The sequence below is a fragment of the Mustela lutreola genome, chromosome 7 (genome assembly GCF_030435805.1).
Source record: "Mustela lutreola isolate mMusLut2 chromosome 7, mMusLut2.pri, whole genome shotgun sequence".
Classification (NCBI taxonomy): domain Eukaryota; kingdom Metazoa; phylum Chordata; class Mammalia; order Carnivora; family Mustelidae; genus Mustela; species Mustela lutreola.
In genome coordinates, this window is record NC_081296.1 from 105,067,229 (window position 1) to 105,084,867 (window position 17,639).

Genomic DNA, 17,639 nt, shown 5'->3' on the forward strand with positions numbered 1-17,639 from the left:
TTAACCCACTGAGCCACCCAGGCGCCCCTAAGCCCATTTTATATAAACATTTTCTTTTATGGTCAAAGCTTTAATGTTCTGTTTGGGAAGTCTTTGCTTACCCCAAGTTTGTGAAGATATTATGTTTTATTTTAAAAGCTCTCCCTCTTATGTGATAGGTTTCCCTCAGATATTTTGTCTTGGTTGTTTTATCATTATTAACAGCATAGGACTATAAGATGACCTGCAGGCTCTGGATGCATGGAGCGGTGGGTGTGTTAACTAGGATTTTCATGTCAGGATCTCTTTAGGTCTTTCCACTTGAACTGGCCAGATTGCACAGAGATTTCACATATTGTTGGAATGGGAAGGTCGGGCTGCCAGGATTCAGTGAAAAGGAGGAGGACATTGATCTTTGTATCTAGTATGTACATATTTCATTTTCGAGTACGGTCCCTGCCATGGAGTGTATCCAGTGTCCTTCAGTTCAGAGGCCCCCTTTAACATACTCAAAAGAAATAAGCACACACTTACTAAAATCAGATCATATGTGCATTTGTAAAGAAAATTTACTTTATATTTTATTTGCATAACATTTTATTGTTTGCATAGTGAAAAGAACAGAGTCACAAGACTCATAGTCTGGCTCAACCACCAACTTGCTGTGTGAACGGGGTGACTCTCTTAACCTGGCTAAACCCTTATTTCCTCATCTGAAAAATGGAGATGATAATACTATCTTACAGAATTGCTAAAGACTGAAAGATTGTTACACTGTTTTCCTCTCAAGTAACTGCTGAAAATAATCTATACTTCACTATTGCTAACCTCTTGTTCATCATCTCAATGCTAACTGTTCTCAGTAAGTGCATTAAGACAATAGGTACCAAATGTGACACTTTAATTTTGAATATTAACAATAGCAAAAGAGAAGCAAACTCATAATGGCCCTATCCCTTCTTATTTTTAGAATACTGGTTTTTATAATACTTATTTATACTATCCCATTAGGAATTGGATTTTATTTAAATATTTTTTTTTCTTAAACCTACTCAAAATGAATACCTACATATGTGAAAAAAAACCAAGATTACACATGTAGCTGCTTTAAAGTTCCCCTCTGGTATAGTATAAGTAAAATACATATCATGGGCAGTTAAATACATCCCCCCCTACATCAGGGATGATAATATATATGAATATTAATTTATTATGCATGATCCCTAATGTAAAAAAAATCACAGGTATATTATACTGCTTGTCAAGAATACATACACATGGTAGTCACATCTAGACATACACACCCCTCTAACAATATTTCAACCATTATCAATATCTTCTGTATGACCCCCTATATTATAATCAAAAACTCAAAACTCCCTCTTAAGGCAATTCTGGATGATCCTGTATTATAAAATACTTGTGTTAAGCAAAACCGTGTGTATGTACTAACCCAAACACACTGCCTTTAACCCTTCAAAGTACTACTCTTAAAAGGTAAACAAAATTTTTATACATTACAAAAAAATTTAAGCTGCTCTGAAACCCTCCTCTGCTAAAAGTTACATATATCACACCACTCCAGCGAGAGATTAATAAATAAGGATTAAATATTCTATTTTACAAAAACATACAGAATGGCCAATGTAAAAGTGAAAGGCTTACTTGACAATTTTTTTTTATCAAATTATGCTCATTAAGAAGGAATAAAACATGGTATAAAATAAGAAAACTATCACTAAATTTATCTCTCTGAAGATAATCACATGAGTTATCTAAAAATATCATGGCACCCTTGTTACAAACATTATTTTTTTAAAAGACTGTGTTTCCTGGAACTAGAGGACTATTTGTCTCATAGCTTTTATTAAGCAAACTTGATATAACCACCACACAGTGGCAAGAGATAGAACAGCTGTTTCCAGCTACAGAAAATATTGAATTCTACCTTAAGGTACAGATCATTTGAGATATAACCCATAAAAGTTAAAGTAAATCATAGTGTAGTTTGTACTGAACTTAAGAAATTTTTGCTTTCAATGGAGTATGGTCATTTTCCTGTCATTTGAGATCAGTTTTTGTTGTTTAGTAACTATTTTCATGTCCAGCCAAGATGTAAAGATTGCTGTGTGCAGTAGGATTTTCTGTTGGCCTACTTTCCAAAACGACAACCCTGCAATTAAACCAAAACAAAAGGCTTGTTTAAGAGCAAAAATAGAGATTGCATGCATCACTCAAATACTAATATCAAACAAGGAAAGAGTATCATTGTTCATATTCTCATAAAGATCACAAGTGCACTGTCAAATTCAGCTTTACACTTTATAGCTCAAAAACAACTGATAAATTTATGAGTATAAAATACCGAAAACATTTGAGGATAGTCTCATTATCTTACTCCAACTAAAACCAAATTTGCCTACTCATATATGCCAACAGGAAGTAAAATAAAGCTTTAGAACACAATTGATTCTAGAACAACATGAAGGTTGGGGCGCTGACCTCCTGCACAGTTGAAAATCCTGTGTAACTTTTAACTCCCTGCAAACTTAACGATGAATGGCCTACTGCTGACTGAAAGACTTACAGATAACATGAAGTCTGTATGCTTTATGCATTTTCATATTGTATTCTTACGATAAAGTAAGCTAGAGAAAATAGTTATTTTAAAAATTCCAAGAGCAAAAACATTTACAGTACTGTACTGTATTTATTGAAAAAATCTGCATATAAGTGCACCCATGCAGTTCAAAACTGTGCTGCTCAAGGGTCAACAATATACACTATCAAGAAGGGGGTGAAAGAAGAACTTAGAGAAGAAAATAGGATCTAAGAGACACCCATCCAAACAGTGATTCTATGAGCAGCCGACACTGGAAGACCAGAGGTTTGTCATCCTCATCTCACAACTGATGCCTACTACTGTAGCCAGTTTTGCTGCAGTAACAATTTTTGGTGGGAAAACAGGAAAGGAAAGGTATTTTATTAGTTGTAGAGGTAGATAATACAGACTTTGGAGAACAAAAACTAGTCAATTTTTTCCCTAAGATGGCACAGTTTTAGAATTTGTCTTTCATTTTGATCACAGAGACGATGTAATTCCTTTTAATTGAGACTGACTTCAGAAATGGAGTCAAATGTTTTCTGATACAAAATGATAAAAAATGTCAGGAGGTGCATATACTTTTGGGTTTATGTTGTGATAGTTAATAGAAGATAACAAACTAGGAACAAATGATAAAAATGAAGGGACCTGAAATATATCATGGTACTAGGGACATGAACAACTCTATTAACACACTTTGTCTTGGCGGACTATAACCATCTCTAGAATCAGGATCCTCACACTGGTGAAAAGACTGCTTCACCGAATATTTAAATTTTTCTTCTCTGTCTCAATAAAGACACAAGGAAATTTCTCTCAGTTGCCGAGCCCTCTAAGAATCCTATTTGAAACAGTTACAGGGTGATAATATAATTAAGAACACAACTACTGAACTCCTTTGGTAATGAAATTAAACAACCAAACTATTACCTGTCTGATCCCAATAAGCGGAAAACTCTTGTTTCATCTGAAATTTCCTGGGTAACCTATGAAAAGAAAATATCTATAGTCATACCTTCATCCCCATATTATTTAAATCATAATTTAAAAACTACTTAGAGCAATTATTAAACATGAAGGTAATTTTTTTTTAAAGATTTTATTTATTTGACAGACAGAGATCACATGTAGGCAGAGGGGCAGGCAGAGAGGCAGGCAGAGAGAGGGGGGAAGCAGGCTCCGCACTGAGCAGAGCCCGATGCAGGGCTCAATCCCAACACCCTGGGATCATGACCTGAGCTGAAGGCAGAGGCACCCCATGGTAATTTTTGATAGGCTCAGTTCCTCAAATGAAATAAATTTCAGTAGGTTTTGTTTTTTGACTGACTTATTGGTAAGAAATAAATCAACATTTATAGAACATCTGATATTAGGTACTTTCTTAGAACTCTTTGTGATATATATTATAATTCCCATATTATTTAAAACAAACAAACAAACAAACAAACAAACAAAAATCTAAGGCTCAGAGAAGTTGAGTAACTTGCTTAAGGATCATATAACTGGTAGACCCAGGATTTGAATTCCAGTTTGCTGAACTGCGGAGCCTCGACTCTAACTTCCTTTTCCTCAGTGCAGATGCTTGAGGTGGCACCCAGATCCCCCCTGACTTCCACAGAGCTGTGCTGGGCACTCCCAAATCCTCGTGTCTGACTGTAGTGTTACCTATGGTGTTCCTCTGCTCTATTTTCTCCAAAGTTGTAGAAGGTACAAACTCAGGTGCACACATTATTCCGAAGTGTGGGGAGTTTATACTCCTGGGAATAACACTTAATCAAAAGAGACAGCAGTTGGTATATAAATGCACTAGCTTCCCACCTTCAAATGAGTCTATTCTGAAATGTGCTCTATACCCTGCCTCAGTGGTCCCTTTAGGGTTAAGCCCTGGCGCCCAGAGTGGGAACCAGTTTATTAATATACTATTTGTTTTTTGCCCCTCTCTTATCTTTTTTTTTTTTTTTTTAAGATTTATTTATTTATTTGACAGACAGAGATCACAAGCAGGCAGAGAGGCAGGCAGAGAGAGAGAGAGGTGGAAGCAGGCTCCCTGCTGAGCACAGAGCCCGAAGTGGGGCTCGATCCCAGGACCCCGGGATCATGACCCGAGCCAAAGGCAGAGGCTTTAACCCACTGATCCACCCAGGTGCCCCATCCCCTATCTTTCTTATAATCCTCATTCCATCACTTGATTTTTGGGATCTACTCCCAATAAACTACCCACACTTGATTCCTTGTCTTAGGCCAAGGTCAGCATTTGGAGGAGTCCAAGCAACAACAGTGTGGATCTAAACAGGTATAAAAATACTCCGTTATCAATGACTTTGCAGTCTAGCTGGGAGGACAGAACTAATAACCTTGAAGCAGGAAGTTAATAGTGCTATACTACATGGAACTGATTCTCGGAGTATTAAGTTCAGAAATGTTCCAATCATTGTCGTTGAATGGTTGAGCATTACTTGATGAATATCATAGGCCCAAATGAAGGATGAGGAAACAAAAGAAAGAGGTAAGCAAGATGAGTTTTTTTCTTAAAATTTTTACTAACATATAATGTATTATTAGCCCCAGGGGTACAGGTCTGTGAATTGCCAAATTTACACACTTCCACACAACTCACCATAGGATATACCTTCCCCAATGTCCATAACCCTACCACCCTCTCCATACCCCCCTCCCCCCAGCAACCCTCAGTTTGTTTGTGAGATTAAGAGTCTTATGGGGGCGCCTGGGTGACTCAGTGGGTTAAGCCTCTGCCTTCGGCTCAGGTCATGATCCCAGGGGCCTGGGATCGAGTCCTGCATCTGGCTCTCTGCTCAGCAGGGAGCCTGCTTCTCCTCATCTCTCTCTGTCTCTCTGCCTACTTGTGATCTCTCTCTCTGTCAAATAAATAAATAAAATCTTTAAAAAAAAAAAAAAGAGTCACTTATGGTTTGTCTCTCTCCTGATCCCATCCCTACCCACTAAGCCCCCCACTTAAGCAAGAAGAGTTAAAAACAGGAAATAGAATTTGTATGTGATACAGTGAGAAACAGGTATTTTCTATAGATTTCTAACCACAGGAGTGACACACTGAGAAAAGCATCTAAGGACAATTAATTTTATGGCAGTAAGTAGGACTGCAGGTTTCATTAAATGCAGGGACCTGGTGACATTTAGTGACATGATAACTAGATAAAACTGACATACCCAAGTCAGCTGATTTATGCTGTTTTCTCATGGAAGCATTCTAACTCCAAATTCATGTAAGAGGTACAAATAATCCGTCACATATAAATATGAGCATGCATAAAAATAAAGGTAATTCAAATTGAAGACTTTCAGTTTTAAAATAAATCCCAAATGTGTGAGACAATGGTGTAAAAGAATTACAGAGGTACTCATATGAGTAGGAAATGTCTACATTAGTATCATCTTAACTATTCGGATTCCTTTCCCAAGGCTGGATGCCAAGTCCCTCTCCTGCATGAAATGTAGCCTGATTATCTCAACTAGAAGTGATTTTTGAAGACACTCCTTTCAAATCCAGACTTTGCCATTTATCTAGTCACGTAACTTTGAGCAAGATAACTTAACCACTATGTGCCTACAAAAAATGGAAAAATGAGGGCTCAGTCGGTTCAGTGTCTGCTTTCAACTCAGGTGATGATCCCAGGGTCCCGAGATTGAGCCCCGCATCTGGCTCCCCCAGTTTCTCCCTCTCCCTCTGCTGCTTGTGCTTTCTTGCTTGCTTACTCTCTCTCTCTCTATCAAATGAATAAAAATATCTTTAAAAAAAAAATAATGGGAATATGAATAGTACCTAACCCCATTGGATTATCGGTTTTAAATAAGCTAATACTTATAAAATGCCTATAACACAGATGTTCTAAATGCTTATTATTTATAATTATACCTCATTAGGCCTTACAGTGCTATAATAATAGTGTCTTACATGTTGTTGTACTCAATAATTTACTAAATGAGTTAATAGATTTTTCCTTAGTCCTGTGATCTAATACATAGTAACTTAGAATTTTAAATATAATATTTAAAAAGAAGCTATACATTTATTGGTTATGGAAAGACTTACCAACTTAAGAGAAGTTTAGTAACCTTAGCAATCATATTTATAAACTACAAAGTAGAGAACTATAACTGTACAAACTCAAGTTTGACAATCCCTTGTGGCCACTGAGAATCATACAATGAATACAAAAGAAAATTATCTGAAGGGGAAATACTGGCAATTTTGCTCTACCAATTCATAGCACTAAAGGCACTAAACAGAGTAATGTGGGTTCAGAAAGAAAATGCATAAAATGCATAAAATGTTTCGACATTTAAAATCTTTTGTGGAAATCACGGGAAGTGAAATGAGAAGCCTTACCTCATCTGATTTGAAGCTTTTACCCTGCATTCCATGTTTCCAGAAAGCCAACACACTATCTTGAAGGCATACTAAAAAAGATTAGAGAGAACTGAAACTAAAAGCATGGAGTAATTCATTATACATTTCCTTCACTGTTTTAAATAAATACTAATGTAAAGCTTTCCAAGTGCTTGGTGCAAAATTCCACCGTCTAGACCATCAGTTCCCAGCATTTTTGTGGCTAAGCCATGCCTAAGCCCAAATAATTTATTGAGGCAGGGTCATGCAAGTTTTCAAAGATATATATAACAGGCATTCATTTAAACATGGGCTAACTTCTACTGAGCTGGATATCAACACTGATTTCTCTTTCATATGTTACCTTTTGTCTTAGATGAATAAAAAAATAAAACATATAATTGGGGTTTTGGATCAAAAACATGGTTATTTAAGTACTGTCACACAATTACAAGTAGCTATTAAGGAAGCATCTTTTATTTATACTTACATTTCCCTACTGCAAATTTTGTTTTAAAACATAAACCTGTCTTGCAATCCAAAGTGTAACCACACACTGAGTATTTATGATCTGGCAAGCCAGTTCTTATTCAGAGGGGCACCCAGTTATAGTTCTCACAGCTGCGGCCTTCAGTCCCCCAACCCCCACCCACCTCAGGCCTCTGGAGCCCCCTGGGCATTTGCCCTGGACTTGGGAGGCCCCATTGTCCACAGGATGGTTCACTGCCAAGCTTGCTCACCTTCCCAATGGCTTTGGGGCTTTGGATTCAGGAGTGACCATGACCCCAAAGATCTATATGGCCACTGTATAACATGCCACAGCCCCTCTGACTCCCTACCCATCTCCCCTGTTCTCCTGGTGTGGCCTGAAGGTCTTGGAGGGAAACCTGTTCTTGTGCCTTGTCCATCTCTATCTTCTGCTTGGTTTCAAGCAGGCTTGGGGCCACTGAGACACCCTTATGGGGTAACTCAGAGGTTTAGAACTAGAGTAGGCAGGCCACACAATTTTCGGGGAAGAGACAGGCCCTTCCTGGCAGGGGGCTTCAGTCATTGAAGTGCAGACAGTGAGGGAGAGAGCCCATTTGATTTTGGAGAGCTAGCCACATACCCTACACAGTAAAGGTAAAGAGAGAAAGTGACCGAAGCATTTTGTTTCTTACTAGAATACGGACTCTGTAAAAAGTTAATATAAGAATGTTCTGGGAATGTAAGTTAGCTCAATAAAAATAAAAGTATATTACAGTAACAAATCACATGCTTTACTGTGACAAATAAAAAGACTTAGTTACTAGTTTCATTTTTAAAAGGTGATTTAAAGGGACTCTTTTTTTTTTTTTTTACCCAGGAGGATCTTCGTAATTATTTCCAAGTTCACTAGCAAGAGAGATGGTAGCTTAAGAGGAACAAACTTCTGTGTAACAATTAAAATTCCTTGAAAAATGTGACACATATGAAAAAGTTTAGGTACCAGTATGTTTCAGTTAAAATGAAAAGGAACTAAAGATCTATATGTCAGAATCCCTACTGAAAATATTAAATCTTGGAAATTGGTATGCAATATCCAGCACATAAATGAGTAAAAGAAGAAACTAGTTTCAAAATCCGTTTTGTCTGGCCATCTACAGAATGTTTAAGTTTCCTGCTTCAATAAATTAAATTTTCCAGTTGCAAGCAAATTACTTTTATTTAAAATGTTTTACACAGAGGGATGAATGTACTTTGTAAAAGGGCAAAATTCCAGTTGATAAATCATTAAAATATTTAATAGATAAAACAAACTTTCTAAATGTTGAGAAACACATTTTTTAAGAATATGCATTTAATTATGAAATACATGTATTTTTTATGGCCCAAATGAAAATTGCCAACTTAGTTTTTAACTATTTTTGACTTATAGTAGAGTCATATCATATATAGTTCAAAATACTTCATTATGGTATTTTTTCATAAATTCTATCATCCCTGGGAAAATATTTACTGACATATAACCAATGAGGATGCAAACAACAATAAAATATAATAATTTTTATCATAAAACCAATGAGTATCCAGAGTAAAATACTCATTGACAAGGAAGCAAATTAAAATGGCATTAGTTTCCAAGTCCTATGGGAAACTAGTTATTTATACATAAGTGGACCTAAAAGCAATTACCATCAACACACCAACCAGAACTTCACATGGCAAAGAATTAAAGCATATCTAATACCATTAATCACATCACACAAATACCTTTATGATTTGGAAAAAAACTGGAAGAACATAATTCACTTCATGCAGCAAAGGGAACAATGAACAGAAATTTAAAAAATGATTTCAAGTATTAAATACCCAGGAAACAATAATAGAAGATTTATTAAGATCTAGACCTGCACTGATACAGCAATTGGCCACATGTGGCTATTAACATTAAAATTACATTGAAATTTATTTTATTTTTAAAAGATTATTTATTTATTTATTTGAGAGAGAGAGCGAGAGCGAGAGAGAGCACAAAAGGGAGGTGGGTCAGAGGAAGAAGCAGACTCCCCGCAGAGCTGGAAGCCTGATGCGGGACTCGATCCTGAGACACCAGGATTATGACCTGAGCCAAAGGCAGTTGCTTAACCAACCGAGACACCCAGGCACCCCAAATTACATCAAAATAAAAAAATTAAAATTATCAGTAGCCACGTTTCAAGTACTTAACAGGTGTGATTAATGACTACTATATTTAAAAGCACACAAAACATTTCCACATCATTGAAACTTGTGGACAACCCTAAGTATGGAATCAACAAAAAAATCAAGTATTCTAAACACATTATTAAAAAAACAGAGACCTAGGCAAAATAGGTGAAGGGGATGAAGAGGTAAACTTCCAGTTATAAGACAAGTCAATGGGATGTAAAGTACAATATAGGGAATAAAGTCAACATCACTGTAGCAACTCTGTATGGTGACAGATACTAACTAGACTTACTGTGGGGATCATTCCATAATGTATAAAATATCAAATGACTATGATATATATCTCAAACAGGATACTGTATGTCAATATACTGAAATTTCTAAAAAAGCAGACTTACCTACAGATTCAATGCGAAAATCAAAACTTAGCTCAGAGGCCAGTTTCTTACTTGATTTTAGTCTTCCTTGTAGATTTACAATTTTTACAAATTCTTAAAAAAAGAAAAAGCAAGTCAAAACTGGAAATGCAGATCTTCTAAAAATAAATGGAACTTGTTATGTGGATTTTATATGGATACAGAACAAATATTTTTAATAAAGTTCAACTATTTATTGTCATGATTCAAGTATGCCCACTGAAGAACTGTCATTAATATGTGTAAAACTGTAAACAGTAAAACTGTTTTATAAGACATAAAAGTGCCTTCTTTAGTACATACTATTTTTTTTCTTTTTTTCTTTCTCTTTAGGATATACTGAACACTTACATTCTCATTTTTTTAAAAAGCATGATATTTCAAAGTGGCGAACTTAGTGCCCAAGTACTTAGCAAATGGGGTTGATTTTTTTCCCTTACCAATTATATAACATATGATAAGTAATATTTGTAGTAATCCATAACTGTAGTATATGAATAATATTGTATAGAGGTACACAGGAGCAACAAACAGTACTTCTCAAGGGTCATAATTTCTTATAATTAAACTCTGGGATGGTGTGTATACACAAATCTATTTTTCACCTATTTGTTTTTAATTTAACCATCTTTAACTCTGACTTAGAACACACCCTTTCCCTGCATTACTTTCTTATCTACCATGATTTGTGATTATAGGCCTATCTCTACTGCTGCTTACTAAAACTGATTTATACTGTATAGCTGACAACTCAATTTTAAAGTATTCTGTTTCCTTAAAAAAACCCCAAAGCTCAAAGAGGTCACCTTTCCATTTACCTACAATAACTGGGAAATGGAGGGCTCAGCCAATCAAAGGTTTTTGACATTTTTAGATAAAATACATAAATTAACAAAATGAAAACTAAGCACAATTTATTTTCCTTAGATTTATCAGAAAGTTTAGGGATTTCAGCACTAAATGTTCAACATTATTAATATTAAATTTTGATGATTTACTTAATCACTACTGAACTTCCTACTTATTTGGATAAAAAAGAATTTATCAAATTCACTTAAAAGTAACAGAGTAACACTTCAATCTTACCAGTACTTAAAGAATCAAAAGTACTTAAAGAATTGATGATGGGTGAATGAAACAACTTAGGCTTTGGTTTACTTCTCTATAATATTAGATCTTTATGATTCTATAAGGCAAATTCACTACGGAAGTCTTTGGAGAATAGAAATTAGGACAAAAATACAGGCAAATTCAGTAACAGAACAAATTTTAAAATTTTCAAAATTGCCCTGAACACCTATGTACAGGTCCTAATTTAAAAATATTGGAATACTGCCAAGTTTCAAGTATAATTTTAAGTCTGGGTGAATTTTACCTTGCATGATTTACTGTATAAAAATAAGTGGGTTTGAAGAAGCAGACTTCTTTGAAAATTGAAATAATGCCTGTTGTTGAAGTTTTTTCTGCTTCTCAACTGCTTTAGTATAACATACTTCTATCACTAACATCTCTCCCTGCATCAAAAGAATCACGAGCAGCAGGTGAAGGTGTCAAATCTGTATGTTAGACTCACTTCTATAGGACTCTCAAAGTTCATGTCATACGACAAAGTGACTATACTAGTATAACCTTCTATTTTTTCCATTAATTACAGTGAGGTTGGAAAAAACCCTCGGTTTTATACAGAATTTTATAAAGAATAGTTTTATACAAAATTTTACCCAAGGGTTATGGCAAGCTGTCCTAATATGTTTCCAAGTAGGTCCAACAAAATAAAGAAATAGTTAACAGAGAATAGTATTAACAAACAGATCAATTAATTACTATATCCATAGCCAATTTAGGTTTTTCATCAATTAAAAAAAGTCACCTTTAAAGTAGAAAAGTGAAAATCTTGAATTATAGTATAGTAGAATTAATTCCATTAAAAGATCTGTTATATCAAGTAGTATACTCGGAATAAAATTTAAAATAGTACTTACTATCTAAACACACTAAAACGGTATCTCTCTCCAACTGTGTTACATGAATGGAATCTAACTGTTGGCTGCCTTGGAAGGGGAAAAAAAACAGGGTTACTGTTATATGACATGCTTTAAAAAACAGAACTTAGAAAAGAAACACAAATTCTGAATTTTTTCTGTTACTTAAAACTAGTCTTTAAAATTTAAAAGAAAAATTATACTTTGTAATTATGTTTCCTTTCAAAAAATGTATGTAGGTCAACTTAGAACAGACCTAAGTCCTAAGCATAGCTAAAAGAGCTGAGAAAAACTCAACTTTGCATTTAATTAATACCTCAGCTAGTTATAGAAAGGCGAGTTATAAACTTAAAATGAAGCCACAGGTAAATATGGTGAAGAAAGTAAATACGTGCTATACAATAACTAGATTTTGCTGTGTATTTTATAGTAGCCAAGGTTAGTTAGGTGAATCATAGCATCTGAGATAGAAATAAGCCAGTAATTCAGAAAAAGCAAAAGGAGTAATGAAATTATGATCAGAGACAAACTTTCTTGGTGTTGGTGTATATGTGTGTATGCATAAGTGGGACCTCTATTAAGAGGCCAGAGAGTAATATAATGGACAATACTGTCAATGACATTTTTCCAGGAAGCAACTCTCATAACTTTGCTGATATTCATGGGGCTCCTCTAACAGGTGTGATGACATTTTGGTAAACAACTCATTTTAGGCATTTCAGTTTGCGTGAATGGTCTAGCAAGCACTCAGCAGGGGAGAGAAGCAGAGGAAGAGGCAGAAGGAGACTCGCCTCAGAGGAGGGAGCCTGAGGCAGGACTCGATCCCAGGACTCTGGTATCAAGCAAGACATGAGCCGAGGGCAGATACCCAACTGACTGAGTACCCAGGCTCCCATATAGCAGTTGTTTTTAATTGTATCTCTTTGGGAAGCCCTCTCCCTTAGAAACTGCACATTTGAACATAAACACAAGTTTTATATATTACTTTGGGGGTTTGTGGACCTTTCAAAAAGTGCAAAGTGAAGCATTTAGATCTACAGAACTGATCAACCATTGGTCCCTCAGGCAACACCCCAAAATATAGTTTTTCTCACTAAATCTACATACATGCATTTATTCAACAAATATTTACTGAGTGCTGATAATTTGCTAAGCATCACCCTTGGAGATAACGATACTACAGTAATAAATCAAACTAAGATTGAAAGAGTCTTGGAATAGGAGTTCATTTTAACTGTTAAAACTGTTGCCAACTCAAGGCCTGACCTCAACAATGAACACAGATGGGAGGTGGATTAACAATCATCTGCAAAAATGGAGAAGCCTAATAAGGACAACCTCTGCTTGAGGGTGATATGAATGATTACCCTTAAACAGAGTCCTGGTTCTCCTCAGAAAGTAATTTTGGGTCTGCCTTAATTTTAGCCTAGACAATGTTCAAAATGGGTAGAATAGTACCCTCTGGCATTAAAAAACAAAGCAACCCCCCCACCCCCACCAGGGGCACCTGGGTGGCTCAGTGGGTTGATCTTCTGTCTTCGGCTTGGGTCAAGATCTCAGGATCCTGGGATTGAGCCCCTCAGTGGGGGAACTTGCTTCCTCCTCTCTCTCTCTGCCTGCCTCTCTGCCTACTTGTCATCTCTCTCTCTATCAAATAAATAAATAAATAAATATCTTAAAAACAAAAACAGAAACAAAAAAACCACAAAGCTCTCAACTCACAAATTAAAAAAAAGACTTACTAAATGTTTACCTTTGAGCAATGTAACCTCTTACTATATCAAACAGAGGAAAGTGGGTGCAAATACAGATAACTATATGAAATGCCTTGCTCTATACTACTATTATATACTAACCAGTTAAAAAAAAAAAAAAAGTTGGGTCTACCAAAAATGATCTTTGTTTTTAAATAAACTGATGTATAACTCTTCTTTTTAGCTGTAACTACATAAAAGAAACATGTTTGTTTGGGCTGTTTATATTTCATGATAATAAAACAATGTTATCTGCATCTTCAGGAATTTTGTGAGCCACATGACATCAGGTTGGTAGTTTAAAAGATTCCCTTGATGGGAGTATTTATACCACAGAAATTGAAAACTGCTATAAGCCAGGCTTCTCTGTACCCCAAGTGCCTGTTGTTAAATATCAGAACACCACTGGTTCATATTGAATCTTATTCCCAAAGTGACATTGGTGTGGTTCTACATCAACTTCAATAGCTGGGTTGTATAAAGAGTTCTTATAATTTAGCTTATAAATGAGCAAAAGATATTTAATAAGATATTTAATAAGAGCGATCAAATTTGATGCTTGTAACAAATTTCTTCACAAGGTAATAAGAAAATATAACAGTGGTAAGTAATGAAATAGTTCTAACTGAACCTTGCTGGACTTCAGATGTAAAAAAAGGATAAATATAGGGTTACAAATGATCAAACAATACACTAGCAAACCAAACAGTAAAAGATCCCCTTCATCTCACTTAATTTGTAGGTTTTTAAAAATTCTTGGTTGATTTGTTTCAATTTTAAAGTTTAAGAATAAACTTCCCAACCTTTCCAGAGCTTTCAATGAGACACATTTAATAAAATCCTAGGCTAGCAAACCATTCTTAAAAAGCACAAGGGCTATTTTCCAGTATCTTTCAATGGTAAAGCTTGGAGGTCACACTAAGCTTCTAGTCAAGTCTGAAAAGCACCTGAACCTAATGATTCTAGGAAGTGTGGGGGGAAAAATGATAGAGCTTCTCTTTGCTTGAGAAGCTGATAAAATCTGAAAAATGTCTTAGAAAATTTAAGTATTTAGTAAGTTCAAAAATTAACTGTTAACAACTAAGGTCTTTTTATGTCAGGAATCATTAAAATTTTTCTTGGTAAAATTATTTGTATCAATTGCCTCAGGCATATAGAGATCATAAACAATATGTACATGTTCTTCTGGACTTACTTGGAAACCTATGTTGACTAACTCTTTGAACCAGCCCATGCTAATTGAGCTTACTCTGCTTCTTCTTTTTTTTTTTTTTTTAAAGGTTTTACTTATTTATTTGACAGAGAGAGAGATCACAAACAGACAGAGAGGCAGCAGAAAGAGAGGAGGAAGCAGGCTCCCAGCTGAAGCAGGCTCCCGGCTCCTCTGTGAGCAGAGAGCCCGATGTGGGGTTTGATCCCAGGACTCTGAGATTATGACCTGAGCTGAAGGCAGAGGCTTTAACCCACTGAGTCACCCAGGCACCCTCTGCTTCTTTTAAAATATGTAAAAGTATCAATATTTTAACCTAAGGTTAAAAACACTTACCTGCACCAATTTCTGTAAACCATGAAGATGCAGAGTTCAAATTGATTGTCTCAAACTGAACAACCTGATTTGATTCAGTACCCTTGCTAATAGCTACACAGACCATAGGGTACTCCTGTTCTGGTATTACTAGCATTTCAAAAACATTCAAAGGACTTGGCAAAGGAAAATCAAAGTGCTGCAAAAAATAAACAACATAAGTATAATTTAGAAATAATCTCCCCCATTCATAATGTTGAATAAAGCCAACAGAAAGGCTTTCTTGATTGATCTACTTCTAATAAAGGACTGCCTCTAAAATGACCATGATAAGGTTGAATTTTCCGTAACAATATGTTTTAGAGAATTGGCCAGATTCATCTTTATGGCTGTAATGCTTCTATAAGTTTATTAACAGAAGTTAAAGAGGAAACTTTAACAAGAATACAAAAACCCCTAAACCAAGTAAACACCCATAAATAACTATAAATGTGTAGATCCCAGATAGTAGCATTCAGACCATATAATTTTAAACATTTTATTTGTATCTTTTTTTGAGAAGGGGGGAGGGGTAGGTGGAGAGGGAGAGAGAGAATCTTTTTTTTTTAATTTTTTATTTTTTAATTAACATATAATGTATTATTAGCCCCAGGGGTACAGGTCTGTGAATCGCCAGGTTTACACACTTCACAGCATTCACCATAGCACATACCCTCCCCAATGTCCATAATCCCACCACCCTCTCCCTATCCCGCTCCCCACCTCAGTTTGTTTTGTGAGATTAAGAGTCTCTTATGGTTTGTCTCCCTCCTGATCCCCTCTTGTTTCATTTATTCTTTTTCCTACCCCCCACACCCCCTACATTGCCTCTCAACTTCCTCAAATCAGGGAGATCATATGATAATTGTCTTTCTCTGATTGACTTATTTCACGAAGCATAATACCCGAGAGGGAGAGAGAGAATCTTAAGCAGGCTCTATGCTCAGCGTGGAGCCTAACATGGGAGCAATCTCACAACCCTGAGGTGATGACCTGAACCAAAATTAAGTCTGATACTCAACTGATTGAGCCACCCAGGCACCCTGAGATCATATAATTTTAGCTTCAGTTATATACTAGTGTTTTCTAAAGAAGAAAACTATAAACAAATATATACCTTTATCAACATGAACTTCTGCATTGGCTCATACCACTGAAGTAAAACAATTCCAGACTGTAAAGCTCCACAGAGGTATTTATGTCCTGTGTAAGGGTTTCTGACTGGAAAAAAACAAAGCAAAACAGACACAACCAAAACACTGAGTACCTTGATATGAAAACACAATTAGTTGAGTTCATTAAAAGCAACAGCTGAGTAATGCTCATCTAAGCAATGCTGATACATGGGAAAAACAATGAAATGTGGCTTGCCACTGATATCAAAATATGGATGGAAGAAATGATCTGAAGTGATTACGTAGCTGATAAAGAAAAATGACTGTTTATGTTCACAAGGATGATAAAAATAAGTAAAGAAAAATGAAATCTTTTTTTTTTGGCTTTGTTACCCTTTCCTTTTCACTCTCTTATCTCAAATTTTAAATTATGTATAATTGCTTCTAAACATCTTTAATAGACTAGTTTGTTAAATACAGGAACCTTCTAAAAGCGACTGTTTTAAACAGTAAAACACTTAAACTAGTATGCAACCTAAGGAGCTGTTTAAGTAAACTGACTGAAACAAAGTCTAGGAAGCAACTGAAATCAATGATTCATCTTTGGCATAGTAGTTTGCTTAAGGCAAGATGAAAATAACTTTTATTTATTTATTTATTTATTTTTAAAGATTTTATTTATTTATGCAACAGACAGAGATCACAAATAGGCAGAGAGGCGGGCAGAGAGAGAGAGGAGGAAGCAAGCTCCCCGCTGAGCAGAGAGCCCGATGCAGGACTCGATCCCAGGACTCTGAGATCATGACCTGAGCCGAAAGCAGCGGCTTAACCCACTGAGCCACCCAGGCGCCCCCTGAAAATAACTTTTATATTTACTAAAGATGTAACTTAACTTGATTCAAATCTACAGAAACTCATAATTGGTCTTTCTTTCTCCCCAATTTGACTCCCATCAACAACTATGAATACTGATTGTAAAAGTAGTTATTTGCAAATAAGCTCTATCTTAATGTATTTATGAGTTTATACCTTAGATTGTAAGTTTCTAGACCCTTCTTGAGTCTTAGATCTTGGGAATCTGATAACAGACATAGACCTGACTCTACTTAGAAAAATGCTTAAGAAATTTGTTTATAACTAAGAAAGTATCCCATGGAACTATGCAGCATGAAGATCAATGAAAAACCT

General features: G+C 35.6%; 1 protein-coding gene across 4 annotated transcripts in view; it reads right to left on the minus strand.

The window, feature by feature from the left end:
* Positions 1 to 530: 530 nt before the first annotated feature.
* The window catches only part of MAP4K5 (mitogen-activated protein kinase kinase kinase kinase 5), a 115,269-nt gene continuing 98,160 nt past the window's right edge, over positions 531 to 17,639 (minus strand). For 2 of the 4 annotated variants that reach the window (XM_059182049.1, XM_059182048.1), the window contains exons 26-33: positions 16,454 to 16,557; positions 15,319 to 15,496; positions 12,019 to 12,087; positions 10,019 to 10,111; positions 9,183 to 9,220; positions 6,951 to 7,021; positions 3,515 to 3,570; positions 531 to 2,152 (exon numbers count right to left, since the gene is read on the minus strand). In XM_059182049.1, coding sequence (XP_059038032.1) covers positions 2,016 to 2,152; positions 3,515 to 3,570; positions 6,951 to 7,021; positions 9,183 to 9,220; positions 10,019 to 10,111; positions 12,019 to 12,087; positions 15,319 to 15,496; positions 16,454 to 16,557 — 746 coding nt within the window. In that variant the 3' untranslated portion in view covers positions 531 to 2,015. The remainder of the gene's footprint in view (positions 2,153 to 3,514; positions 3,571 to 6,950; positions 7,022 to 9,182; positions 9,221 to 10,018; positions 10,112 to 12,018; positions 12,088 to 15,318; positions 15,497 to 16,453; positions 16,558 to 17,639) is intronic. The other 2 variants (XM_059182051.1, XM_059182050.1) reach the window with 1 other exon arrangement.